This window comes from Rhyacophila brunnea, unplaced genomic scaffold (assembly GCF_057557595.1).
Source record: "Rhyacophila brunnea isolate RB1 unplaced genomic scaffold, BYU_Rbru_1.0 scaffold_12, whole genome shotgun sequence".
Taxonomy (NCBI): Eukaryota; Metazoa; Arthropoda; class Insecta; order Trichoptera; family Rhyacophilidae; genus Rhyacophila; species Rhyacophila brunnea.
Genome location: NW_028232774.1, coordinates 7,412,715 through 7,440,309, shown reverse-complemented (window position 1 = coordinate 7,440,309; position 27,595 = coordinate 7,412,715). Strand labels below are relative to the sequence as shown.

The following is a 27,595-nucleotide window of genomic DNA, read 5'->3' as shown; positions in this document are numbered from 1 at the left end:
CAAATTACCAGGTAATTATGTCATTATAACGCTACCTATCTTCAGTATCTTCTACTGACTTTATCACGGAAGTATGCTATTTGATGAGATTTATGAGTGTAAAACAGCGATATTCAAAGTGTGTGCCGTGATCATTTCTGAGGGACCCCGCAAAAAATAATAATTCATGGCTCACCTTCGTGCAGCAATACGCTGATCACAATGGGTAGATTTTATGCTTTTTAGTGCAAACTGCTTTTCCAGTAGTAAGTTATTAATTACCGAATGAACAATGACCGATCCACACGTTTAATAAAATCAATGAAAACCGTCGAATGTGATTCCGAAAGGAAAATATTCGGTACTGTTCGGTTATCAGGAATACAGCGTAAAACACATTTTGAAAATAGCCGGCATAAATAGGTTAACCTAACCTAACCTAAACTAATCCAAACTAACAAATAATCCAGTATATCGGGTATTTTCTGTATTTCTGTATATCGGGTATAAAATGTGTTTTCCGCTGTATTCCTGATAACCGAATAGTACCAAATATTCAATTGGCAGTTCAGAAAAGTTAAAAAAGGTCTCAAATCGAATTCTAAAGCGACGATTTTCAATTGGCTGGTCAGAACATAAATATTATTAGGTTGATTTGAAAGAATCTTTATTCACTTAGGGCGCCGTGTATTGAAAAGGTTTGAAAATCACTGGCCTGCTGTATCACCAGATTTTTTTTAAAATAGGTAATACTTATATAAATGTAATATACCTATTTAAGTACATACATATTTTTTAAACACTACGTAACTAGTGTAACGATACGTACAAACGCAAGTTTTGTGAAAACCACATAATTATACTTAGTAATCTCGTCGGGAATCGAGCCCGGAGCCCCTGGGTTTGAAAGCTTGATCTTGTTCACGTCGCCAAAAGAATACATATAATAATTACAAGATAAAAAGACTTTTTATATACAACGTTTTTAAATTTTCTGTTGAATCATATAAACTTGACTTGACTAGCTTAAACGATCAAAAAAATTTGTACTTGATAGAAATAATACTGAAATGTCATTTTGACATGTCATATTGATTTCCATAGTAACGCACGTATATATTAATAATTTAGTTGCTAGGACCCCAGACCCCTAGCAACCAATAATGGTGTCGAAATAACTTTTCATACAATACAGAATTAACTGAAAATGAATTCAATTCTACTTAAAGATGGCTAAAAGTATTAAAACATGCATTGGCATCGTGTTCTGATATATTCTAAAAGTTTCAAATGTCTAGCTAGTCGGGAAGTTAGTTAAAAATCGATTGCAATATTTGTACCGGACAAAGAACCACCGGACAAATAAGAAAACGAGCTAAGAAAAACGTTGTAATAAAAGTGTAGGGAGGCGTCAGAGAAAGCATGTAGGGTCGACGCGGAAGAGGTACCGTACCATGTGAAGGACGTTACAAGCTTCTATGGAGTAAGGATACATAAACATCACAGAGATGTTGTAACGGGGAGAGTTTGAATTCAGTCACGATCAGTGTTGCCATATTTTTCTATGCTGATTATAGTACAAAAGCGTCAAAATTATAGTACTTATTTCTGAAAAATATATAGTACAGGAACATTTTTCATCTTGAATTCTTTAAAATTATAGTATTTTGGTATATTTGGAGTAAAATTATAATATTTTACATTTTTCGCGAAATTAAAATTATAGTATTGTACTTACTATAATTATAGTACGGTTGGTTCCACTGGTCACGATCCTCTAATGATGAACACGGCTAGAAGAATTCATGAAAACATACATACAAATAACACTCGAAACATTTATTTCATATAGGCATCTAATTACTGCAATATTTGTATTTTCAAGTATGTAATATTATGATTTATTATCATTTTATTATCATAATGGGAGATTTCAATGCACGTATTGGATCATACCAAAGAGATGACGTAGCGGTCGGACATTTCGGACATGGCTCAAGGGATGGTAGAGGGGACATGCTTGTGGAGTTTGCTGAAACCAACAATCTTCACATCATGAATTCCTTTTTTCAACATAAACCTACACGTAAATGGACGTGGAGAAGCCCGACAGGAAGGACCAGCGAAATCGATTACATCCTCACTGACAGAAAATATACATTTTTAAACTGTAAGGTGATCAATCAGTTTAACACCGGCAGTGATCACCGGATGGTGAGATGTAAGATAAGATTGAACGTCAAATCAGAAAGATCCAAACTGCAGAAGAAGTCAAATGCTCGCGTATACCTGCAGAACAATACTGAATTCCAAAATGAACTCAAAAATGCACTATCGGCTTTCTTAGATGAGAACGAAACCGTTTCCCTATCCAACGCGGAGGATATAACGAATATTATTCTACAATGTGCAGAAAAAACAGGCGTAAAAAGCTCAGAAGTTACACCTTCCACCAAGCTTTCGAAGGCAACATTGAATCTTATGGAGCAGAGAAGGAAAACCAAGAGCGATAGACAGGCGCAAAACGATATGGAGTTTTCATCACTTTGCAAAACCCTCCGAAGGAAGATTAGAGAAGACCTTCGTAAATTCAATGTAAACCTCATACAAGCAATTGTGAAAGCAGGCAGAAGTTTAAACAAAAACAAGCAATGCTTGTCGATAGGAAAACGTCAAATCACAGCACTAAAAGCAAAAGATGGTTCTATCGTCAGAAATTGGGAACACTTGTTAAGCCGAGTTGAAGAGTTCTACAGCGATCTCTACAGTGATGACACTGACAATACGACTATAGACTTAGATCTTCAGAGAAATGGAAATTCGGAAGACCATACTCCCGAAATTACATCCTGGGAAGTAACCCATGCTTTGAATTACATGAAAAGTGGGAAAGCCCCCGGGGAAGACGGTTTAACGATAGATATCCTCAAAAAAGCAGGAAAGGATGCAAATGAAGTACTTGCACAATTGTTCACAGCCTGCATATGCAAAGAGGATGTCCCAGAGGTATGGAAAAATGCCAGCATTGTCATTCTTCACAAAAAAGGTGACAGAGAAGACCTAGCAAATTATCGTCCAATAAGTCTACTCCCTATTCTCTACAAGACGTTCACAAAAATTCTCTCAAACCGTCTGCAAAATGTACTAGACGAGAACCAACCGAGAGAACAAGCCGGATTTAGAGGAGGATACAGCACTATGGACCATATCCAAGTCGTCAGAGAAATCATAGAGCGGTACCAGGAATACAAACTGCCACTATGCATGGGTTTTATAGACTATGAGAAGGCGTTTGATTCGATAAAGAAATGTTCAATACTCGACGCACTCAGAAAACAAGGAATCCCTGGACGCTATATAAATATTTTCAATAATATATACAGTAGCGCAACAGCATCTGTAAATCTCCATAAACCATCGCGCAGATTTCCTATCAGCAAAGGAGTCCGACAAGGTGATACAATCTCACCTAAACTATTTACAGCTACCCTTGAAGACTTATTCAGGCAACTTGACTGGAATGACAAAGGGATCCCCATAAATGGAGAATACCTGAGTCATCTGCGCTTTGCCGATGACATAGTAATTTTCTCGCAAGACTCAGAAGACCTCCAAAGCAGAATGCAGGAACTCGCTGAAGTAAGCAACAAAGTAGGTTTGAAAATAAATGTAACAAAGACGAAAGTCATGTTCAACTGCTTTGCAGGCCAAAAAGAGATCCTCATCAATGGCACTCAGCTCGAACAGGTGAAAAGCTACATCTATCTGGGACAACAAGTATCTATAGATGGATGTATATTTGATGAAATTGTTCGCAGAGTAAAGCTAGGCTGGAGTGCTTTTGGCCGCCTGAATAATGTCTTCAAAAGTGACCTTCCACTGTGCCTAAAGCGCAAAGTGTTCAACCAGTGTGTGCTTCCCGTGATGACATATGCGTGTGAAACATGGACCCTAAGTAAAAGAGAGATCCAGAAACTTAGAGTAGCACAACGTGGTATGGAGAGGTGCATGCTGGGCATAACGCGAAAGGACAAAAAGAGGAATGAGTGGATAAGGAAGCAGACAAGGGTTTGCGATGTAATAGAGTTTATTAAAAGCCTTAAATGGAGATGGGCTGGACACATAGCTCGAAGAAGAGACAATCGTTGGACAAATCTAGTCATCCAGTGGTATCCAAGAAGTACAAAACGTCCACAAGGTAGACCTAGAGGCCGCTGGATCGATGAAATGATAAAGTTCTGCGGAAGTACGTGGCAACGCAATGCACAGGACCGAGAGAAGTGGAAGCAACTTGAAGAGGCCTTCATCCAGCAGTGGATAGATTCAGGCTGATGATGATGAATATTATGTATGCATTGAGTATTTAGGTAGGTATAGTATGCACTGGCGGCTCCCTCTATAGGTCATTCGGTCATTGACCTGCCAAAATAAATACCTAAAAGTGCGGCCACACCGGCAACAAGTCGCGCGACAACTCGTTAAATTTTACGATAATTATCATAATCGCTTAAGAAATTTTACGATAATTATCATGCTTATCGTAAAATTTAACGAGTTGTCGCGCGACTTGTTTTCGGTGTGGACCCGGCATTACAATTGACATAATAATATTAATAATATGTGCAATGTCATATATAATAATATTAATAATAATCGGTGGATTTGAAATTATAGGGCGCGCGATATTGTGTCAACCCAGTCTATTGGGCTTTTTTTGTTTGGGCGATAATTCCCCGAACAAAAATATTGTGTTCGCCGGCAGTCTGAAAATTGACCCAAATTGAATATTTTTATAAAATTTTCTCTCTCGTTTCTCATACATAAGACAGAGATCGATATAACACAAAATACGAGATCGAAGCTTGTAACGGTGCGTGAATTACTGTAATATCGGCAATGCCCGAGTGTGAGACAAAAGATTTTTTCACCTAATTAAATGAAACAGAATGATAACACTGACTAGATAATTGGTCTCAAGACGCAACTGTGTATGCGGTTCGGATTCGTTGACAGGTTTTGACGAATGCCTTTGGTTATTTTAATAATATATAAGGAGTTTTTGGTGATTTATAACATTTTTGTTTAGCAGTTAGTACGCACGCAGTAGCAATTGAAGTATGTGATACAATTATAATGGAAATGGAAGCACGATTTGCATCCAACGATCATCTCATTATATCCGATTTGTTCAATAAAGAAAATTACACTGATTTTAAAAATAATTTTCCCACACGTCAAGTAAATTTGGTAAAACTGTAAGAAGAAATAAACATAATCAAGTTAAAAAATGAATTATTGGTGTTTTATCAACGAGATGATTTGCATGGCGCTATTAGTGCAGTTTCTCTTCTACATTTTTTACTCAGCAATAATTTCAACGAAACATTTTCCGAGTCGATCAAAGTTCTCCAATTTATTTGCGTCATACCAATGACAACAGTTGAAAGTGAAAGATGTTTTTCCACTCTCAAAAGAATAAAAACCTTTCTACGCAATAGGGCCAGGATAGACTGACCGCTCTTGCAATGCTCAGTATTGAAAAAAAATATGTGGGAAAAATAGACAATTTTTATAATCGTGATGATTTTTCAAAAAGCAAAGAAAGAAAAGTGGACCTGATTTACAAAAAATTATAACGCGTTGTGTGCAATTTCGGTTAACGATGGGTTGGCGTTATGAAAAACGGACATTTCTTGAAGGGTTAGTAGGTACCGACCTATAACAATTTCTAGCACTTATTCTATAATGTATAAAAAGTCAATTTGCAATACGTCTTTTCAGTATACAACGAAAAGGCAAATTAAAATAATATATTCAAAATTGACCTGCTAGGTTTTTCCGGATTAAGCCGCCAATGATAGTATGGTTAGTTGGTCAGTAGGTACTGCAACTTACTGCAATATTTGATTTTAATATTTCCTAGTGCATATCTAAAAGGTCGTCAAACAGATGAAATGGTAAAGGGTTGGACATGTCGCCCGGCGAGTGGACAACCCCTTGGCAAATACAGTCATACAGTGGTACCCGAGGGGCACTAATCGACCGCAGGGATGCTCTAAACACCGCTATTCGGTGAATGTACGTGGCAGAGAAGAGTTGAAGAAGTTAGGGAAGGTCTTCATCCAGTAGTGGATCAACTCCGGCTGATTACGGTGATATCTACAAAATGGGACAGCGCGGTGCAGGTGACACAAAGGGTCCTAATAATGATCACCGTTAAGTCCGGGCAATACAATACTCACTAATGGGTGCGACAGGTCGTATAGACTTGTATGTGAGAAACCCACCAGTGGCTACAGCTACAGAGGCCAGATTTTCATTACTATTACCAAATCGCGGAGTGTCTGGGCACAGTACTTAAATATCCCAGATATAAAAACGGTATAATATAGTAAGATAGGTGGAATCAGTAAGTAGTTGATGGGGTATTATAAATTACGGATATTTTCGTAAAATGGACCCCCAGTATCGTTTTTATACTGTTCTCAAAATAAGTACTTTCCTTAATTAAGTATGAAAGGTAAGTCTTATGTTTATTTATTTTTTAACAAGGGGTCCAATTTCCGTGAATTATGGTCTAGAATTATTAATGACAGGGGTAGCTCAGAGCCCTAAAATGACACCTTGCGACTACCTGCTATACAGGCGCAATCAAATTCAAAGTTATTGAACAGGTTGTAAGTTGTAAGACCTGTCTGTAAGTACTTTGGTACACTTGACTGTGTGCGCTTGCTTTCAGGTAGATACCTGGCACCACATAACTAAATTTAAAATTGAATAATATAATATATAACTAACACTAATTGCTCTTATAAAGTTTGTAAATATACAAAAAAAATACGAAATCAAAATAGGGACGTATATGGTACAACGGTGAATATTTCAAAATAGTAATTTCTTTTGTAAAGACGGTGTCGGTTATTTATTATTTATATCATTAGTCACTTCATTACTGTAGGTGTATATTATTATTTATTGCCAAACAATTTTAGAGGAATATAAATACGTATTATCATAGGTATTATGCTATAATGAAATTCCCAAGAAGTTTTGAACGTTGTGTTTAATTTTATTATTCTGCCGACACGGTAAATTTTAAAATTCTTCATGGCGCAATGGAAACATTAACTTTGCGAAATAATTATAAATAACAATAACATAATATATTAATTGCAGTGGTATAATGAATAACCTACCTTCGCTGTGATAATTATAAGCCAGTCCCGATATTCCAAACATCAAACTAAATCCAAAAAGTATTCCAAAAAAGGTAAACCACTTCAACGATTGTTGGATGTGTACTTTCACTGAAGTATCAAATTTAATATGTGGACACAAACACTGAATGTGAGCAAATACCTGATATTTAAATATGTCGGAATTTACAGATATTTACGAGGCAACAAGTTTTGACCGGCAAGTACTAAAAACTTATTGGATACCAATCATTGAGATCAGTGTCAAACGGCAAAAAAAACAAAGAACTTTATACATCTCCCACGAGATTACTATCCACACCACGGCATAAATATAATCACTTCACTGACACTGCTTGATATTTTAAATCCTAACAGGATTTTATCTAAACTTGGAGTAATTTAATGGATGCTGTTTAGCTTTGTTTTCTTTTTTCGACAAACCCGGACTCACCGAACTGACGCGGCAAAAGTTTTTAGAATACTGAGAGATGCTATGTTCGCGAGTGCGCGCGTGAGTGGGAGGGAGAGAAACGACGAATTTTATGAGCACATCTCGCTCTTCTGACCAGCTGTGTGTTTCCGATTGATACAACGTTGAATGGCGTTCGTTGAAGCTATGAGCAAGGTCATTAACTTGACCAAAAGGTACAAAAATCTTTTGACTGTTTTCCGATTTCATTGCGTGCCAAATCAATTGAATCGTGTTTAGTAAAAATAAGTGCAATGCAATTAAATTAATTATTTTTATCCAAACATAGGACATTCATGAATATGTTCATAATTTAACTTTTAATTTACTGTAAAACTCATAATACTACTTAATATAATATTATTATAACATATTTATAAATTCTATTTTCCCAGAGAGATATATGTACATATTTTATTTCACGAAGTCGCCTTTTTAGCTAAATTTTCAAAATAATTTCTCGCGTGCATTTTACTACTATATATCTAGCCCAACAGCAGTGTGGGGTGACAGACTCTAAACATCTGTCTATACGTTATATAGATTTTTATTTTATCTTGCATAATTACGTAACATGCCTATACTATCTAAATATATATTTTTTTAAATATCTACATTAACTACTGCAAAATAAGTTAGATATATATTATGTAATAAAATGAAACAAATCGGTTTACCAAAATATGTAGTGCAACATCGAAAAAAATTATTATACTTACTTATATTTTTTATTCATTATTCAGTACGTACGTTGCAGAATACAATTTTATTCTGTTGTTTTTTTTCGGAATCACGTAGATTTTTCAGTGTGTTTGACCGGTACATAAATTCAGTCAAACTTTGTTTAAATGACTTCCACCTCATTATTATCTACGTATATAACATAAACAGTAACAAAAGTGGTACTTTACCTAATTTATTCTTACTGTTACTGTTTATCGAAAAAAAAAATGCCAGTATTTTTGAAAAAAAAAAATTGAATATGGGAAAATATATATATATATATATATCTTTTGTCTGTATTTTTAAGTGGGAAGCAATTCAATGTATTTAATTATCTAACTCTAATTAAATCGTCGTCAATATTATACTGACAAGATATGACGCTTGTATAATGTTAGTACTAACGGACAGCCAGGCTCACGCTCGTAGTATTTGTGAATGAAGGTCGCGAAACATAAACAGAACGTGAGATATTTGAGTATAGTGGTACCATCTGTTGAGGATAAACGTAAGCATTAGTTGGGTAGCAAACCTATAATATAGGTAAATATTATTTAGTTGTAATTTGGTAAAATAGATGTCATAATGTGTAACATGTTACTAGTTTGCCTTGTATTTTGGTATGGCCTTTTAGTTTTATCAAATTTTATCATACCTACTTACAAAATAATAACAATGGTATAAATAAATGAAATAAACAATAGATTTAAACATAAGATTTATTGCATAAAACATGTTTCCAACATTTCACAAGTATGACGATCAAAGCAGTCCAATATACAACAGTAATATGAAAGGCACACAATAATGACAAAACAATATTACATGACATCATATCAGATGGGTCATACATTTTATCGAAGAAAATAGAAATTTTTAGAGAAAAATATTTTAAAAACATTGTATCCATATCATGGCCCCCACATCCTGAAGCGGGCCCCAAGGCTATGATCTATGATGCTCTACAGTGGCGTTTTCCAAATGGCGTTCACGGTCGAATTAACCACTTGAATTATGGAGTTAATATCAAGTAATGACACAATTAAAAATACCATCGCACAATCACATATTATAAACTTCATCATTATTAAAGGAAAATAACGCCGCAGGCGACTTTTTTTACTGTTAGAGCAAATTTGTGATGTGTGTTTATCCGACTTATTTGGTCGCCTCGTCACGCCGGGCCCCCCATGAGTCCGGGCCCCCAGGCTAGAGCCCTATCAGCCCCCCCCTTGTGGGGGCCACGATCCATATAATACTGAAAAGATTTGTCGAGGAAACGAAACGGAATATAATCCCATATTGTGTTTATTTATTAGGTACCTATCAGGATTCTTCCGAGAAGTCTTATTGATAAAAATTTAGATACGTACAACTGAAAACATAGCTAAAATAATATTACTTTACTTCATAATAACAAAATATAAGTACTTAATAAAATGTAAAAACAAACATAAAGGTTTTTAGTATACAGTGAAACTCCGATTCTACGGTTTTCAAGGGACCCTAAAAAAACGATATATGTGGATATAATTTTTTTTTTTTTTAAATAAAACTCGTTTTTCTCCTGGATTTTTTTCAACATCTATAATTAATTATTTTCAGTTTCTCAGCTATAAAAATTTTTGATACAAGATGCGAGGCAAGCTTGAGTGCCGACTGACCTGTGCAAACAAAGCGACGCGACTGAAAGGTCTGTATGTATCATAAATTCAAAAACAATTCTACGAAAGCGAAATGAAAAATATTCAACAAGAACGATCAATCGGGATAATATTTCTGATGGGACCATAATATTTAGACGATAGATCGGGGAACAGTTAATGCGGGATTATTAAATTTAACATTGTTCTTATGGGTGTTCGGTGGAACTTTCAAAAATGAACGATCCATGCGGGAAAACGATTTATGCGAGAACGGTAGATCAGGGTTCCACTGTATTGATATAAAATCCAATTATTCTGACTCAAGAGATAAAGTGAGGAAAAATATTAAATATATTTATTCAGTCGAGTCAAAAAAAACTAGATTATCATATTGTTTTTGTCCACCATTTGTTTATTTAGTAATGAATTTGGTACATAATTTGATTCGGCGTAATATGATACGAATTTTATCCAAAATGACACACGTTTTAAATGAGATAACTCCATTTCATGATTCAACTAAAAAAAATTCACATTTCAATAAACCCGGTTTATCTCTACGGAACAATAAATATATTAAAACCACTATAATAATATGCAAGGCTTTTTTAAAAAAAAAAGGGTTCAGAACTCACTTCTTGTCGTACTTTTTACTAAAGAAAATTATATTCAAATATCATTTAAATGAAATTTAAAGCAACTTTTCCTATACCACGAAGCGCATAAAAAATTGAACAATTTTTATTTTAGACATGTCAAATCTAAAGTTAAAGAAACAAACAAATACAAATAATATGAATGTTGTAAAAAGTAAAATTGCAAAAACATCATATATTTAAATAAAAGTTTATAGTGATTTCCAATTTGTCCAAGTCTCGTCTGGCAAATCATCTCGATACCTTTTTTTAGTGTTAGGGTCTATAGCCGAATGTCTTCCTTTGAGTAATCATCGATTAACATATTTTGAAGGATCGAAAAGTGTCAAAGGTGGTCCGACGAGTTTGAAGAACAAAAGTGCCGAAACTGTTTTGGTCTTCAACGAAGCTCTTATCGGGGTCTAATTATTACCCAATTCATTTGCCAATTTTGAATCCATCCACATTTAATCCGGTTCACAACAATACCATATTTTATGATTTTGAGAAATTATTTAAATGTGGATTATAATTATGCAAGTGCGAAAATCGTTTCGTCTAATTGCTTTTGAAATACTCAAAATACCATGGTAAACATGCCCGAATGCTGTTCCACTGCGTTACATGACAAAAAAGCCCTGATAATATGAATACGTGTATTAATTAAGGCGCTAAGTACCAAAAACAAAAAAACTGATATTTTTATAGAAAAGTGTTCTACATACTAACGCCAATAACTTCAACTATGGTCTAAGTGCCTCAAGCAAGTCAAAAAAATACAGCAGAATATTTAAACCTGTCGACGTTGTAAGTCTGTTGGCCTGTTTTATTTATAATGGTGTAAATAGCACTACAGTGGTCAACCTCATTCAATATAAAATGGCTGACGATGGTGTGCTGACACTTGCAAGTTCTTAATACCTAAAATTATAGAAGCTGCCGTGATTGGTTCACACTGTAACTTTGGTACTTAGAGCCTTAATTAATACACGTATTCATATGTATTAAATACCATCACATAAAATAATTAAAAGGCTCATTTTTAAATATGTAGACTCAAATAAATAGGTCACTTTAGAGTATAGGGTATGGAGATGTCTTAAAATGGGTGTATTTTTTAAGACTGAGATGTATAAGATGTCAACAATCAGTAAATACTGATTCTTTTAATGATGTTATGTCAAATCTTTATTTTTTAACATGTTCGATCCAAAGATCCTATGGGCCTCCACGAGTGGAGGTTATATTATTAGCAGACTTATTTTTACGAGAAATGGATATTATCCACTTGCTCAATCAATTAGCTCCATACTCTGGGTCCAAACACAAATTCAAAAACAAACGTCCTAATCTCTGCTATATCGTGGATGTACAACATACATAGTATGTATTTATAACAGTGACATAGAGGTATATTATATATGAATAGTTATTTGCGTTATATACCTTTAAATATATGTCATTATTTTACTGTTTGAAACATGTCTTGATGAAATAGGGAACACATTTGTATTGTATCAATAAGAAGTCAAAGAAAATTTTATCAGTATTATCACACTCGTCATATTTAATACTAAATTTATAATAATATATTACTTTTATTATAATGTAAACATATTGTAACTTCTAGATAGAACATGGTAATATAATATTGTAAGGATAATACAATACACATTTTAAAGTACGCTTCTTTACCAGATATTCTCTTGCAAATGGCCTTTGCAACAAACACAAAATATCGAGGAAAGTTCTCATACAGTACCAGTACCCAAAAAAACTAGTAGAAATACTTTACATTATAGCACCGGTACACGTGCATGGATTTACTGTCGGCAATAATGCTTATTTTAAACTGTCATGGTAATAACTGTTTACACGTAAAAGTGCTGACTGTCTCTTCAATCTCATTCTTCAAGAGTAAGCGAGGCGCGATGTTGTCATTTTATAGTACTATCTGACAGGACATATTGAAAATCAGTTAACCTCAAAATGAGTAGTTTGTTTTTTACCGGCAGGTTCGCCATTATCGTTCTACTGCGCAGGCGCAGATCTTACTTGCGCGTTAAAATTCAGAAGCTTCCAAACGTGTTTGATTCATGCACGCAATCTTCCCAACTGCAAGTTAATACATGTTTACCCATACATTTTCTCACTGTGAACAGTAAATCCATGCACGAGTAAACGGGGTATTATGAAACAAACTGCTTTTTTAATTCTGCATTTTCAATTTTCTACTAATCCATCATCAGAATGATTAGTCATTTCTCTCTTTACATAGTTTTTCTCATGTTATAAATGTGTATGTTACAATCAAATTAGATGTTACAATATTTTCATTTTTAAATATTATGTGGATTATAAATATAATAAATATCAAATCCCACCGCATCCTGTGACTTCTGATAAGATGCTGTGCTTGCTAATATCAAGCCAAAAGCTAAATTTTTCATTTATGCATTCCTATTATTGGACAGAAGTTTTAACGTAAAAATGGGAATTCAATATGTTATTATTCTTATAATCTGAGCATACACGAGTTATATGTATACAGTGGAACCTCAATTTCACGTGCCAGGAATTCGCATTTTCCCGTTATTTGCGTGTCGCTCCTGCAATCGCATTATATTTTAGTAAATTTAATGCCCAGATTTACGTTTTTATTTCCCACCTCTGAAATATACAAAATTCAATTAAAGTTAAAACTCCAACTTATTTGATCACATTCTACTCAATACATGACATTATTGAAATGAATTCTAGATGTACCAGTGATCTAGGTCAAGTCATAATGCGACTGTTTAAACTTGTTATTTTATGTTTTTTTTATGCCCATTCTTATTTGTCTCAGGAAGTAAAACATTGTCAGTTCAAAAGGAAAAATTCTCAAAAAGGGGAAAGAACATGTTGATATAATGCACTCGAAACCAATTTGTATGATTTTTCATTAAAAATAAGTTATTTTTAATATGCCCAATTTACATTTTTACGTTTTTTTTTTGTCATTCCCTTCGAAGACGTAAAATCGAGGTTTCACTGTAGTACTACTCGAATAAATCAACAAAAACTCATGATTTTACCAACACACCATCTAAAATATTGTTCAAATCTTGATTAACAAGTAAAGGATTCTGAACAGTCTTTGACGATAAACTATTTTTTCCGTTGTGCACTTTATTGTGAGACTTTGAGGAAAATTTATTCACAAACAGCATCTTTACACTGTGAATGAAAGTGTTCAGCATACTAGTAATTATATAAATGCCACCGATAATAGAAAACAGTCTAACGGTAAACTGCACAATATGATCTCTCTCTTGGGATATTCGTAACTTCAACGCGGCCACGTCGTATTTGAAGAACACCCCTGGCATTCCGTGTGAGCCTTTATCGTGGTTGATAGGCCTCGCGTGTTCCTTCACGGAGTATTGATAAGTTTTTATCTGCGAAAGAGTCGTATCGACATCTGTCGAAACGACTTCAATAAAATATTGATACAGCATTGTCGGATTGTCGGTAATTTGCTCGTCACCTTCCAACGGGTGTATAATACCTGGTGCCGAGTCACCGAAACTAAATCTATTAATCCTATGACTAAAATTATGAGATTCTTCTCCGTACAGCATACTCAAGTGGATATGACCACGGGGCAAATGTAAACTCTTTCCGGCGGTTATGTGAAAGTTTCCGGAAACCTTGTTTAGTGTTAAAGACCCGTGGACTCTGCAAGCGTCGTAGGGTTTATCCGGCTTGTTGGTACGCGCGGGCATGGATCCAGAAACAGCCGCGCCTCCGCTTCTCCATAGTAATTTGGAGACTGCGTGATACTCTTCGCGTAGATATGAATTGATGTACCGCATCGACTCGAAGTGCATTCTCTGCTCAGGGCTCAATTCAAACCAGGTGTCTTCTTCGTGGAGCTCGCCGAACGCGAACACGTTTTGAGAAGTCGAATCCAAAATATCAGCACCAATAAGGGGACACGGCATGGCGACTGTCATATCAATGTTAATTTTAAGTTTGGCATCTAGGTCGGTGTCGGGTGAAAACTTGAATACAAGTTTACTGTCAATATAGTACGTTACTTCTGAATATACTAGCCACAGCACCAGGACGAATGTGAATACTGATAACGTTCCTCCGATTGACGAAGTCTCAGTGTAGACGTCATCTACTTTGTTGAAAGCGTCCAGCTCTCTAACTTTTTCAAGAACTTTCTTCTTGGGACCCCTGTACCTGAGCATTTTTATTTATTTATAAATTAAAATGAATAGTTAACGTGTTTATTACCACTATATTTTGACTTTATTAATGCACTTTGACACATCATACTTCAAAGTATCTGTACTATTGCCAGTATCAGTATATGAAATATACTTCACATTCCATCCAGCATGAAAAAAAAAATTTATACTTGCCTACTTCTTATTCAGTATTTTTATTAAAATTTTATTTTGAATAATCACTCAGATGATTTTGTATTCCAAAGAGCTTTTATATTCGATTTAAAAAATATTGGATATAAGAATAACTATACAGTATGATTATGTATACTAAAACATGCAAATGTGCAACAAATAAATATATAATATGTAACTGGCGACACTATCGCTATAATGGCCGTCAGCTGCTGATTAATGTCATTTGTTGTGGTTAGAACTTGACTATAGAAACAATTTGTAATTGCTAATATAACTCATGATAATTTCCATCGGTCTTCCTTAAAATGGGTTGTTGTTATAGTCTTTGTAAAGAAGAAGCGAATGCCCAGGTAAGACAGGCTACAGGCGTTTAATAAAGTGTATATTTTGTTTTGCCTTCCATACTTTCAACTTTTGTCTTTATAAATAGTTACCCAGTCGGTACCGACCTATGGATTTCGTAGCCTTTGTTGTCAAATCAATTTGTCATTGCGCGATGAACAACGTATTTTTATTTACATAATGTAAAAATTAGTCAACTGCGCAGTACGATATTTTAAAATATTCTCTGCATAATAGAATGGGGTGTCATCAAAAATAATAATAAATAATATTAATTTATATTTTGGATTTTTTTTCTAAATTTAACCACAATTCATATAATTGTAGTATTTTATCAATATTAATTTGCAATAAACACTAATTAATTATATTTACGTTAAAAAAAATAATCAGGAACAATCTGGCTGAAGTACTTACTAGTCCTACTTATTTGAAGTTCAACTAAATGATTTGTTTACACTCAGATTACAAAAATATCAAAACATGATCATACTGCATCAAATACAGTGATGAAGAACAAATTCTCTTCTCTCTCAATTAGAAACACTTTTATAGCGGTGTTTATAAATTCTCGTTGATAAACACGAACCCTCAATAATTATAGATATAGCATTTACATGGTATAATTCCATTTTACAATAGTATAATATTATACTCAAAACCAGCTATCTGAGTTTTGATGGTCCAGATCTTTTCTTGGCATCGGGGATGTTTACATAACCCATCTTCTGTTATTCTTTGTCCTGGGCTGATCCAGTACAGTCTCGTCATTTCATACCGACTATATCCTAAACATGATCAACTATGTATGAAACAATTTGGTTTTTTAGCTGATACATTAATTATTGCAATTTTGACTACTTAATCCACTGGTTTTGAAACTTTTTCACGTCAAAGCCCCTTTTGTGTATAAATATTTTCGGTACTGTTCGGTTACCAGGAATACAGCGGAAAATACATTTTTAAAATAGCCGATAAAATGGATTATTTGTTAGGTTAACCAAACCTAAACTAACAAATAATCCAGTATATCGGGTATTTTCAAAATGTGTTTTCCGCTGTATTCCTGATAACCGAACAGTACCATATTTTCTTATAATTAGTGCGAGCTATTGATAGGTACATAGATATATGAACAAAGTGCAACTCTTAAGTAGACTCAAAATACCACGTCATAGTAATTTTAGACTGTGATACTAATGACATTATTAATGGACAACGCACTCAATATAGTAGATAGCAAGTAAATTCGCGCATAGCGATATTCGCACGTGTATAAGTAGACGTCACGCAATTTCCATTATGCTATATCACGCATCGGGAATTTATAGCAATATCACCGCATTGTAATGGCGTTAGAACAGTGTTTCCAGTGTCAATGTTCATTTGAGCGAACCCGTTCGAACCAAACCATTCGGCAGACCCGACAACAAGTATTGGGAATTTATAGCAATATCACCTTTATTGTAATGGCGTTAGAACAGATTATGCCATTTGGCAGACCCGACAAAAAAGTGAGTGTCATTATTTTTTCCAGATGATTCGTCCATATTAATGTCATTGTGTGATACAACATAAATAATATATGGATCGTTAGTGTGGTAGGCAAAAAAATGTCAACTCCAAGAGATCTACTCTCGAAAGTTATATAATTTGCATTATTTTATTAATTTTCCACCAAGCAACGCATGACCTCCTAGCCACACGGGACATTACTGCATATATCGTCGGTGTTTTGTAAAAAGGGTGAATTAACCAAAATGCTATTTTACAGGAGGAGGATTTTTAACTTTTGACATTTATTTGTTTATTACCTGTGGATGATTATAAATATCTAACAAGTTTATAATAAAGCTTAGAAATAATACTGTCATTGTAATAGGTATTATTATATAATATTTTGAAACGCCTAATATGTCACAATAGCTTTTTATTTTGTAATTTTAATTAATTTAATTTTAGTCGATTATCGTTTTTAAGTACTTTCCTGTGGCGATACAAATTCGCCGTTTTTACACAAAAAACTAGTGGGGTATATATTGTATTTTCATTAAAATCTCGATTTCGCCAAAATGGTTGATTCGCCCTTTTTACAAAACACCAACGATATCTTCGTTTTTCTTTCTATTTTAAAAATTTATTACTACTGAGATAAATGCTATTCAGAAATGATTTAATATCGAGAGCGGATGCATTAAAGGTTACAAACTTGTGCAACAACAAGAAGCGTTTTGTATTCAAATTGTCTGAAATTATTGAATTTTTCACAGAGCTTGTGACGCACAGTATGAATATCACTGATTTACTCTGACGTTTGATGGGAATATTCCATATGGGGCTGGATATAAACTCTTCGAATTTTATCATACATTTGATGATATATATTATAGAAAAATTACAAAAACATGATCATGCTAGCAATCAAGAAAGAAAGCATTTCAATTAATATTTGGCCCAACACTAAGAATCATTATCTAATACACCATTATATGATATTGTACAATCTTTTAAGTATTAGTGTTACTAATTTATAGTTTTATACACTACAGTACTAGTAAAAATATTTACATTAAAGTTAAATTCCACATTAGGAATACATTATTTCACAGTTACAATGTGTACTACATAATAATTATGTATAATATTATTATACTGTATTATTTTTCCCTCTTATGTTGGCTACCTGTATATCCGATGCTCCATTATCGTAATCTTTATCATCATTGCAGGAAGGCAGCGTTGGTGAACGGACCCATCTCTTAGTGGACCCGGTACGGAATGAACCTGCTCCTATGAGGCCGGCGAGATCGACGCAGGCCACACGGAAACCAGATGAACAGTCCGCATTAAGTCGGATACTCCAGGAAACTGCTACGTATGAAAATATATTTAAAATTTCTGAAACAACTATTTCACTATTATAATCAAAGATTTTAAAGAAATCCTTCACAACATAGATGAAGCCTAAATATATGAAAGTGAAGCTCAAGATGACTTATTAAGAAAATTATTAAATTAGCAGCAAGTCAGTTCTCAATGCAGATTTTTTTTGTAGCAAGCTTCACATTTTTATTAAAAACTGCAATCATTTCATCATTCTCAACAAAGTTTTGGATTCATTCAATCAAATCAATTTCATAAATTAATTATTATCATATGTGCAGACATTGCCCAAGGGATACTGAAATATTATTTAAATAAACAATCATATAAAATCACAAAAACCATTCATAATTATGCAAAAGTTTGATGCCAGATATATTTGTTAAGGCCGAACTGAATTCAAAACATCTTGCATTTTTGTTAGAGCATAAAACAAGTTTTTTATACAATGATCCATCATTATACAGAATATTTAGATGAACAATCACAACACAGCGCAAACATCTGTGTGTCATAAGTATATTAAAACAAAATGAATAATAGAATTAAAAAACACCCACAGTCGATCTCGAACCATCAACCAACCATTCAGTTGACAGCCAAGTGCATCATGGAAGCCGTGGTATATGTGAAAATCTTTAGGAAGTACACCACACATTCGAAATATCAAAGACACGCGATAATACAATATTATCTACTTTAAATATTTTGTCTTTTATGCATACACATTTGTCATTAAGGCAGAGGATTCCAAACTGCATGGAAAGTTTAACCTTCGTGTAAAAAATACATTGTAATATTGAAAATAGAAATAGCCATGATTTTGAGGATGAGATGTAGTGACATAAAGTTTGGAAACCACTGCCTAAGGCGATGTAACTGATGAGTATATAGATAACCTTCGTGGAAGTGAAGTGGAGGTTTCCATACATTGACGATGAGGATGTTGAAGATTATGAAAATATAAAGTAAAACAGAAAATTTCTCTTTTCTCGCGTGTGGTCTCTTTTCGTATAACTGATGTCATTTTTGGATCTTTTTTTCTCTCCACAGCAATGTCATTGATGTCGGAGCTCTCGGGTCTCATGCCCTAGAAGCCCATGAATACAATGAGCGCGTAAAGTTGTACCAGACGAGGCTGAGTGGTGGTGCGACAGCAGTTCCGGGTGGGGTTCCCGGAGCGGCTGTGACCGTCGCCATGCCTAGGCCTCGGCTCTTGAAAGACGTTCCTCATGCCGAGAGAGTTAATGTTCTGCAGCAGGAACCGATAGCGCCGCAAGATAAAGAATTGGTAATAATTTCAAACAATATTATTGTTTTTAATAAAATAATATTTTACCCAACAAAATACGGATACCAAATTAAAATTACATTAACACCTAATATGCAAATTGTATATTGAAATCCCAAACATTTTTAGACGTAGAATTAGACCAAAGCCTAATATACACATTTAAGGATAAACAGAGAATGATTAATTCATTTAAAATATCACTGAAATTATTTTTAAATCCTAAGACGAATTCATATTTTATAAAGTTATTTTTTAAGTTGTACTTCTTTAGGCGCGTTTGGGAAATCAGATCAGAGTGTATTTTTGGCGTGTCGAAAAATCGCACTCGATTGGATTTGAACCGCCGATTGTTCGGTTATCAGCCGAACGCACTACCACTACGCCACAGTATGATACTGCAATCGTGACGATTATACAGTATAATATTATAGTTTAGAATTGTTCCGTTGCCTAGGCAGCACATTTATTATTGTGGGAGTTGCTAGGATATATTTATTTTAGTTTTCATAATGCCTTCAACATAATGCGGAGAGATAAATATAAGATAGAGAAAAATATTGCGAGCGTAAACAAGCAGAGAAAAGAAAAACAACAGCAGAACGTGTTCGAGCTCACAGGCCACGTCAAAAAATAATTTGCAGAAAATAAAATTACACAAAAAAGTTAAATATGGCAAGTGGTCCTTCCAGTATTATTTCAAATCAAGACATATGTGTAGTGACTCCCGGACCATCACGTCAGCAAGCTCATATTAGTCCAACACAGAATAATCGCAATATTATTACTGTACAAGCTGAGGTACATATACAAACTTCTCCTCGGCGTTGTAACGGCCCGGTAACCAAAATAACATCAGCGGGTACACGACTATGGCGAGCAAAAAAAAAAACAATTAGCTGAAGCCTCACTCTTACAAGCCATCTCTAATCAAGACATAGTGATGGATGAGGAAATTAATTATTAATTCATCATGGGCACTTTTGAATCGATTATAACCACAATTATTAAATTACAATTATCATGTGCTATATGAGACACAGATGAGTCGCGTACCTACGTTTTCATCAACCTAATCCACTGTAATATTAATAGACTCAGGTAACGGCTTATTTTGTTTTGTTACGCCAAAGAAGTATAACTTCTTACGCGCGTACATAAGTACACACACCGATTTTTTTAAATTATAAGTTTATCTTTGACTTCAAATAAAATGTGTTTTTATTTTTAATGTTTTTAGGTGCATATTTATTAATTAAAACACTTTAAAATGTAAATTTAAAAAAAAATGTCTCAAACTGCGAGTTCCTATTTTTCCGCCAAGTGCCTCTGGTGTGTGGCGCATTCACCTTAATGATCATATTAGATCTTATTTAAACATAAGCAGTATCACATTAATATATTATTAATGGTAGTGTTATTTGATTATCAGCGCATTGGTTGGGTATTTGACATATTATTTGAGTAACATAAACAAATACAAACAAACAATACCTAAATAGTTTACGTTATTATGTTGTTATTTCGAATTCTATTTTCTAGTGCACAGCTATTTCAGGCAAGTTTATCAGTTGTAACGTAATATGGTTGATACAATTAATTTATTACATTGAGATTATTGTATTTATTCTTTTTACTATGAACAAATGAACTTTTTTACCAATTCGTTGATGTATAAGATTAAATTATTTTTTTTAAATGAAAACAAGTCGATGGAAATGGCCAACAGCCAGTTGCTGGTAAATATTATTGTTTTTAAGGAACAAATCAATGATTATCTTCGTCTTGTGAGACAAAACCTCACAAATAATACACTGTGTGCCAGTGGCGAAGGCTGGAGGTAGGCTGTTAAGATCCGCCAATTTACAGTTGGTGTTGGTTAGTTTTCCAATTAAACCCTGCGAAACCAAGCCATAACAGTCAATGATCAAAAAATGCTCGTCTATCTATAAAATATCAAAAATTATGCAATTAAATCATAATAATAACTTTGGATATTTTATAGATAGATTAATATTGTTTATCAAGTACCTATAGTTTGGTTTAGGCAGGCTTAATGAATTTAAACAAATTAACCGACAACATGTGTACTATGTATTCCTAAATCAATGAAAACAAATAAGTATGAATGAAAAAGTGTGCACAATTTTGTCGGTTTGCCCAAAACTATTATGGTTTGGGTTAGGCAGGGTTTAATTGATTTTTAAAAACTAACCAATATCATCTGTAAATTGTAGTCTTGCTTCAATGAAAACAAATACGTATGACTAACAAAGTTTAATGTGCACTATTTATGTCAGATCTTAACAGCCTACCCTAAGTGAGACATGAAATCATAGTGGCTTAGCACTTAATTCAATGCAGTCTGTCTTGCCCCAACTAGAGCTCGTGATCGAGAATTCTCATCTCTAAAAATCATTACCTTGAATAATTCGAATGCTGTATATTAATTTTGTGGAGCAGCAATTGCGCGAAACCGGATAATACCGAAACACGCAAACGTCATAATAACATATCGCACCCAACACCATAGTCCGGTTTAATACATCATATTTTGCTATTGTACTGTGCGTACCACGGCAGAATTGGAAAAAATTAATGGCAGCCATTGGCTTTTGATTGTGGTTTTGTTTCGAAAAGAAAAAAAAATAACATAATATTTCCATACATTCCCAGTTAATTCGAATTCATTACATTCATCTTTATTGTTACATGTAACTTGTACATATTACATTTCACCATAGCATAATTATTCACTGTGAGCTGTCTTACCTGAAAGAGATGGTCGTATAGAATTGAGTGAAAACGCGTTGTTCGTGAAGCATTGCAGACAGTAACGTTCTTATCGTATTAGATTCAATAAGAACATTAATTTGATATTATTTGCTATCAAATATTTGCTAATAACACTGTCATTGTTACCAGGTATTTGTTAGGTATGATTTAATATTTACATGTACGATTGATAGATTGTATTTCTAATTTCCTTACCTTCATATTTTCTTTTGTCATTCTCTTGTATTCCGATGGTTTTTATTACATATTTTCAAATGTTTTATTTAGACATGAATTTAATCTCAATAATATACGGTCATCTATTTCCGATATTACAGCACACAATGAACTGTGATATGTCCAACTGCATACATACAAATTTTCAGACACGCAACTTCATTGAATGATAGAGCCTTGGTTTAATACTTTTATTTTTTATATATATTTTTTAATATGGTTTATGGTCAGATCATATTCGGTATTTTTTGACCCACTTGGTTTTGTGATATTTTATAACAGTGGTTCTCATCTGCGGCCACCAGCGCTTTACAGATTATTATTTCAAAAATTTATTTATAAAACAAGACGGATAATGCATAAACATTAAACAACGAGATCCTATCACAGGCAATTCATTCATTATGAAAATCATTACTCATTTTGAATTGAGAAAATGAATGGTTGGTGTTTTTTTGTTTTTATCGGCGGTCATCGTCTACAGCTCCATTCCTCTTTCTGTCATAGTTCCCATCCCCACACACTTACGATACATTCGTTATTTTTTATTTAACAACCAAAATATTCACTAGAAATAATTTATATGGCAGAACAACGTTTGCCGGGTCAGCTAGTTTATTTATAAAATTATGAAATTGGTTGAATACACATAACTTCTCTTAAATTTCTTTCGATGCTCAAATGATCCATAATGTGTTCTTGTGATGAGATCATGTGTGAAATAGTCCGTTTCTGACTTAATGTATGCAATTTCATGCATTTGTTTAAATGTGCGGTTTAAATTTGTGTGTTAATGTGTGTAAAGAAGACTGAAAATGAAATATTTTGCATGCATTGTATTGTTCATCAAGAAGTGCTAGTAAGCAAAGCTGTAATTAAATGTATGGAAGATGTGGATATAACAGTAAGAAAAGTATTAAATGCGATTAACACCAGTAGTAACTTGTCAAACTTGTTTAAGTCTATATGTGAAATCAACAATGAAAAACATAATATATAGCTCATTTATAACCACATTAGATGTTTAAGATTCGATAGTAGTGTTCAACGTCTTTGATTTACATAATCATATTATATCCGTTTTGGGCGTAGTCCATAAAGATTTAAGTGAAAAGCTTCAAAGTGATTATATAAAAGGGTCAATTTTATTTCCTAAAAGGATTTTTTGACACGTATTAGTTTGATAAATAATCAACTACAAAAAAGTAACCTAACAATAATAGAAACCGTGTTCATTATAGACAAATTAAAAAACACAGTGAAATTCGTGTGTCAGAAGTTGAAAATGACAATTTTCTATTTTATCTTTTTTTAATATTAATACTATCAACCGAAGGTACTTGATGGAATTTGAATTTAAATTCTAATGGATTCAAGCTCTGTGCTATTCCATTTAAGTCGTTTTTTGCGACCCGGGTTTCGCCTTTCGGCATCTTCAGGCGTTGTGTATACTCACCAAAGGTAAACACACGCTGACAACGAACACTCTTAATTCTACCTTATATAGTAAATCAATACAATAAAGTAGGTACAAACTCCATTTCCTACCTATCTAGTCAGAGGTCACAAAAAATACAATAAACAAATTATGAATAGTTGAAGTGTCAGTAAAAAACCTAATGAGTAAAAACCCTATCTTATTAATAACAATACACTAGATAGCATATTATTATAATAAATCGTCAAAACCTAATAATAGATTATAATTCTTTATAAACAATAAAAATACTACATTCAAGAGGTGTAAATCGTCAATTCTAAGAAAAATAATTAATGGCGTTAACTAATGAGATATTAGGCATAAAGCCCATTGACGCAGCGAGTGCGGCGCTCGCGCAAAATTTCTACAAGTGGCGCGTAAATCAACGAAAATACAACGTAATCATATACGCCAGCGCCCACTGGATTTCACGACGCATTATACGCGCACGCCGCATGAATCATCGTTTTTTCGCGAATCACCGCTTCTCGGCGATACGAATGAAAGAAAATACAATGGAGTCCATTCATTGAACACGGCTACCAAAATTACGCTGCTCGAGGCGTTGTCGATGGACGGGCGAAAAGCAATTATTTAATAACAGAGAATCATTGTTTAATTTTATTGCGTGTTCAGTTTATCGCTGGTTGAATAATGTCGTCGTAAATTTTAATTACAAGCCCCGAAATAATATAATATTTTTATTGCTTTGTTATGAGAGGCGCTGTAATAATATTTATTTTGCGCTGCTTGGGCCGCATATTACATAGGTGAAGGATAATACGCGGGAAGAGACGTGTGATTATGGTTATGAATAAACACTGCATTCGCCGACTTCGCCCGCTCGACGCGTTCTGTGAGCGCTATCGCTTAGTCTTACTCTTATATGGTACCTACTTTTATAACATTATTTTAAAAAAACTATACATATAAACTCGCTTAATATAATATATATAACCATGGCCCCCACATCCTAAAGCGGGCCCCCAGGCTAGGATCTATGGCGGGCCCCCCTACCTATCGCTAAGGTTAAGGGCAGTGTGATTTTTTACAGCATAGACAGATACGTAGGTAATGGAGTTTTTACTTACTTTATTGTATTGATTTACTATATAAGGTAGAGTTAAGAGTGTTAGTCGTCAGTGTGTGTTTCCCTCTTCCCGAACACAACTTCTAAATAAAAATTTTTAGTACTTAAATAAAATTTAGCTTTAATTTTTTCAATCATAACAAAAGTAAAATTTGGTGCGGCCACCAGACGTTTCCGTAGAACGGTCAATGTCAATTGTGCGGCCATAGTTAAATTTCACATGAAAACCACAGTTCTATAACCCCCCCAAATTGTCACAAATCATCACATTATAATATCAGACACCCTCCCCCATCTCACGGTGTGATGTCATATATTTCCCCCGTGTATTGATTATTGTGTTATTTTCTGTTTTCAGATTGCCAATATTGTTAAAAAAGCGGCAGCTGCCATGTCAGAATTGAGAGTGGAGCACCGCGAAGATCTCGTCGTCCCATTCAGCATTCCATAATAAACTCAAACATGTATTTTTCTGCAATGTAACAATGAGTTACGTGCACTAGTTGAGAGGAACACAGATTGAATGCTTAATATTGATGAGCCTATATGTCAGATATTTGATTGGACCTGATTTAAGTATATTATTGTATTCGTTTTTTTTTTAATTTCTTTTGTGTTGTTAAATGCATGCTGTTGCACAAATTATCAATATTGACAGTATTCCCATTTTAAATTTTCTCCATAATACGAAATTGATACAAAATCATTTTTAACGAAACTATGAAATTAGCGTCAGTGTTTTACTAAGCATCTTTTCAATATTACAAAATTCATTCCGTACGATAAATAAATTTGTGTTTTTCTGATATATTTGGAATATTCCATATTGATATGATACGCTTTGTTAACAGATTGCACATAGACAATCGACACGACTTCAGCGTAACCTGAATTCAGAATAGCCAGTATAATTGCTTTCCCGATCTTGCACTAAGATGTCATTTATTCCGTGGACTCAAAATGTCAAAAACTCAATTCATCAGACGAAGAAACATATACAGTAATACCCCGACTTACGCGGTTCTTGATTTTTTCAGTTGTCAACATTGAATGGTGTCTGGAAGAAACTTTGTCCATTTTTTTTCCAAAAACAATGTCAGAAACTTATGATGTCGCTCATGTGAGAGAAGAAGTTGTTAATCTCGCCAGGCAATTACATTTGGTAGGCAATGGTAATGGTTTCAACAAGTTATTGGATTCACAAAGTTAAGACGAATTTGTTAGATTTTATGAAGCCATAGACATCGAAATAACTTTTTTACGTAACTAATTTTTCTTTTTTTAGTATTTCTTAATTATTAGTGTTTTTGTTAGTCCTTGGTCCCAATTAAATAAAATTTATATATATATTTATATGAAAAGTTGTACCTCGACAAAGTAATTTTCGTCGGACCCACCAATCGTGTAACTTCGGGGTATTACTGTATATTATATTGATGCACAGTGTATCGAACGTTGGATAGGTATACTCGACCTCCTATACTAAAAAAATGATTCGTCCACCATTATTGTGTCGTACAATTCACTGATGGCAATAGGGCAACTTTAACCGAAAGCGACAAGCACACTACGCACCCACCGATTTATTTACATGCTCAAACCATTAATCAACTATGTTATTCTCTCTGCTTCCGCGCATTAAGTTAACATGTCTTTTGTATTAAGTTACATGTGTTTTATGAAACGTAACTAAACACCATAGATACAGTTAAGAGTTTTAGTTGTATCAGGTTCATATGTGCGAGTTAGCTTATGGGACAAGTGATTTAAGTCATCGTTCAGGTTTGAGTGAATATTTTAAATCTTTCATTTTACGAAAGGTGGCTATCATTTATAAAATATGTTTATATGGCATTCACCACAATATATAAAAATTCTTTTACGTCACACGTTTAAATTAACTGGATGTATACCACAAACGCGTTTACTCGGTTTACAATTTCGTGTGTGCAAGGTCGACCATGGAAAATGAGCGTGTATACACGCTGTACACTCATAATATACTAGCCCCGTCAATTTAATATATTGTACACACACTGCCATCCTTTGGAATCATGGTGAATTACTTAACTGGAATACACGTCATTATACATTATACCAAAAAAGATGTTATAACAGGGATGGTGAACCTATGGTGAGCGTGTCACTAATTGCACGCGAGATGATTTTACATTGCACGCGAATGTTTCATTTAAAGAAAAAAGAAATTACTATTTTATATATGTTTAAAAAAGTGTTTTTTTTTAAATAAAGTTTTACATGCATTTTCTTCGGTTTTTTATATTATGTTTACCAATCTATCCTCAAACGGAAACGACAAAATTCATGCATAAATGACCCATCGCATTGTGTAAAAAATAGCAGGCAAATCCTTTTCAAGAATACTCATTACGTTTAATGTAAATATATAATTGCATAGATTGGTCCT

At 33.9% G+C, this 27,595-nt stretch overlaps 3 protein-coding genes and 1 long non-coding RNA gene across 4 annotated transcripts in view; 1 reads left to right on the top strand and 3 right to left on the bottom strand.

The window, feature by feature from the left end:
- The window catches only part of LOC147077731 (uncharacterized), a 332,063-nt gene extending 324,402 nt beyond the window's left edge, over positions 1 to 7,661 (bottom strand). Inside the window, exon 1 of the mRNA XM_085960707.1 lies at positions 7,176 to 7,661. The gene's annotated coding sequence lies outside the window, so the exon portion shown is untranslated. The remainder of the gene's footprint in view (positions 1 to 7,175) is intronic.
- Positions 7,662 to 9,071: 1,410 nt separating this feature from the next.
- Positions 9,072 to 11,730, bottom strand: LOC147077730 (uncharacterized). The gene is made up of 3 exons (XR_015072232.1): positions 11,643 to 11,730; positions 9,423 to 11,289; positions 9,072 to 9,315 (listed from the first exon to the last, which is right to left on the bottom strand). It is a non-coding gene; the product is annotated as an uncharacterized LOC147077730 (long non-coding RNA).
- Positions 11,731 to 12,888: 1,158 nt separating this feature from the next.
- LOC147077729 (endoplasmic reticulum-Golgi intermediate compartment protein 2) lies at positions 12,889 to 15,008 on the bottom strand. Its single transcript, XM_085960726.1, has one exon. It carries the CDS (start codon positions 14,890 to 14,892, stop codon positions 13,717 to 13,719), a length of 1,176 nt encoding a protein of 391 aa, XP_085816852.1. The 5' UTR covers positions 14,893 to 15,008; the 3' UTR covers positions 12,889 to 13,716.
- Positions 15,009 to 15,255: 247 nt separating this feature from the next.
- Positions 15,256 to 26,253, top strand: Lamtor1 (Late endosomal/lysosomal adaptor, MAPK and MTOR activator 1). The gene is made up of 4 exons (XM_085960653.1): positions 15,256 to 15,419; positions 18,141 to 18,286; positions 19,348 to 19,585; positions 25,526 to 26,253. Exons 1-4 carry the CDS (start codon positions 15,375 to 15,377, stop codon positions 25,616 to 25,618), a joined length of 522 nt encoding a protein of 173 aa, XP_085816779.1. The 5' UTR covers positions 15,256 to 15,374; the 3' UTR covers positions 25,619 to 26,253.
- The last annotated feature ends 1,342 nt before the right edge of the window (positions 26,254 to 27,595 follow it).

Excerpts from the sequence above, each read along its gene's own strand:
- LOC147077729 (XM_085960726.1), bottom strand. The coding sequence starts at position 14,892 with ATGCTCAGGTACAGGGGTCCCAAGAAGAAAGTTCTTGAAAAAGTTAGA.
- Lamtor1 (XM_085960653.1), top strand. The coding sequence starts at position 15,375 with ATGGGTTGTTGTTATAGTCTTTGTAAAGAAGAAGCGAATGCCCAG. Across the intron at positions 15,420-18,140 it reads AAGAAGAAGCGAATGCCCAG|GAAGGCAGCGTTGGTGAACG; the intron begins GTAAGACAGGCT and ends TCATCATTGCAG. Across the intron at positions 19,586-25,525 it reads CGCCGCAAGATAAAGAATTG|ATTGCCAATATTGTTAAAAA; the intron begins GTAATAATTTCA and ends TTCTGTTTTCAG.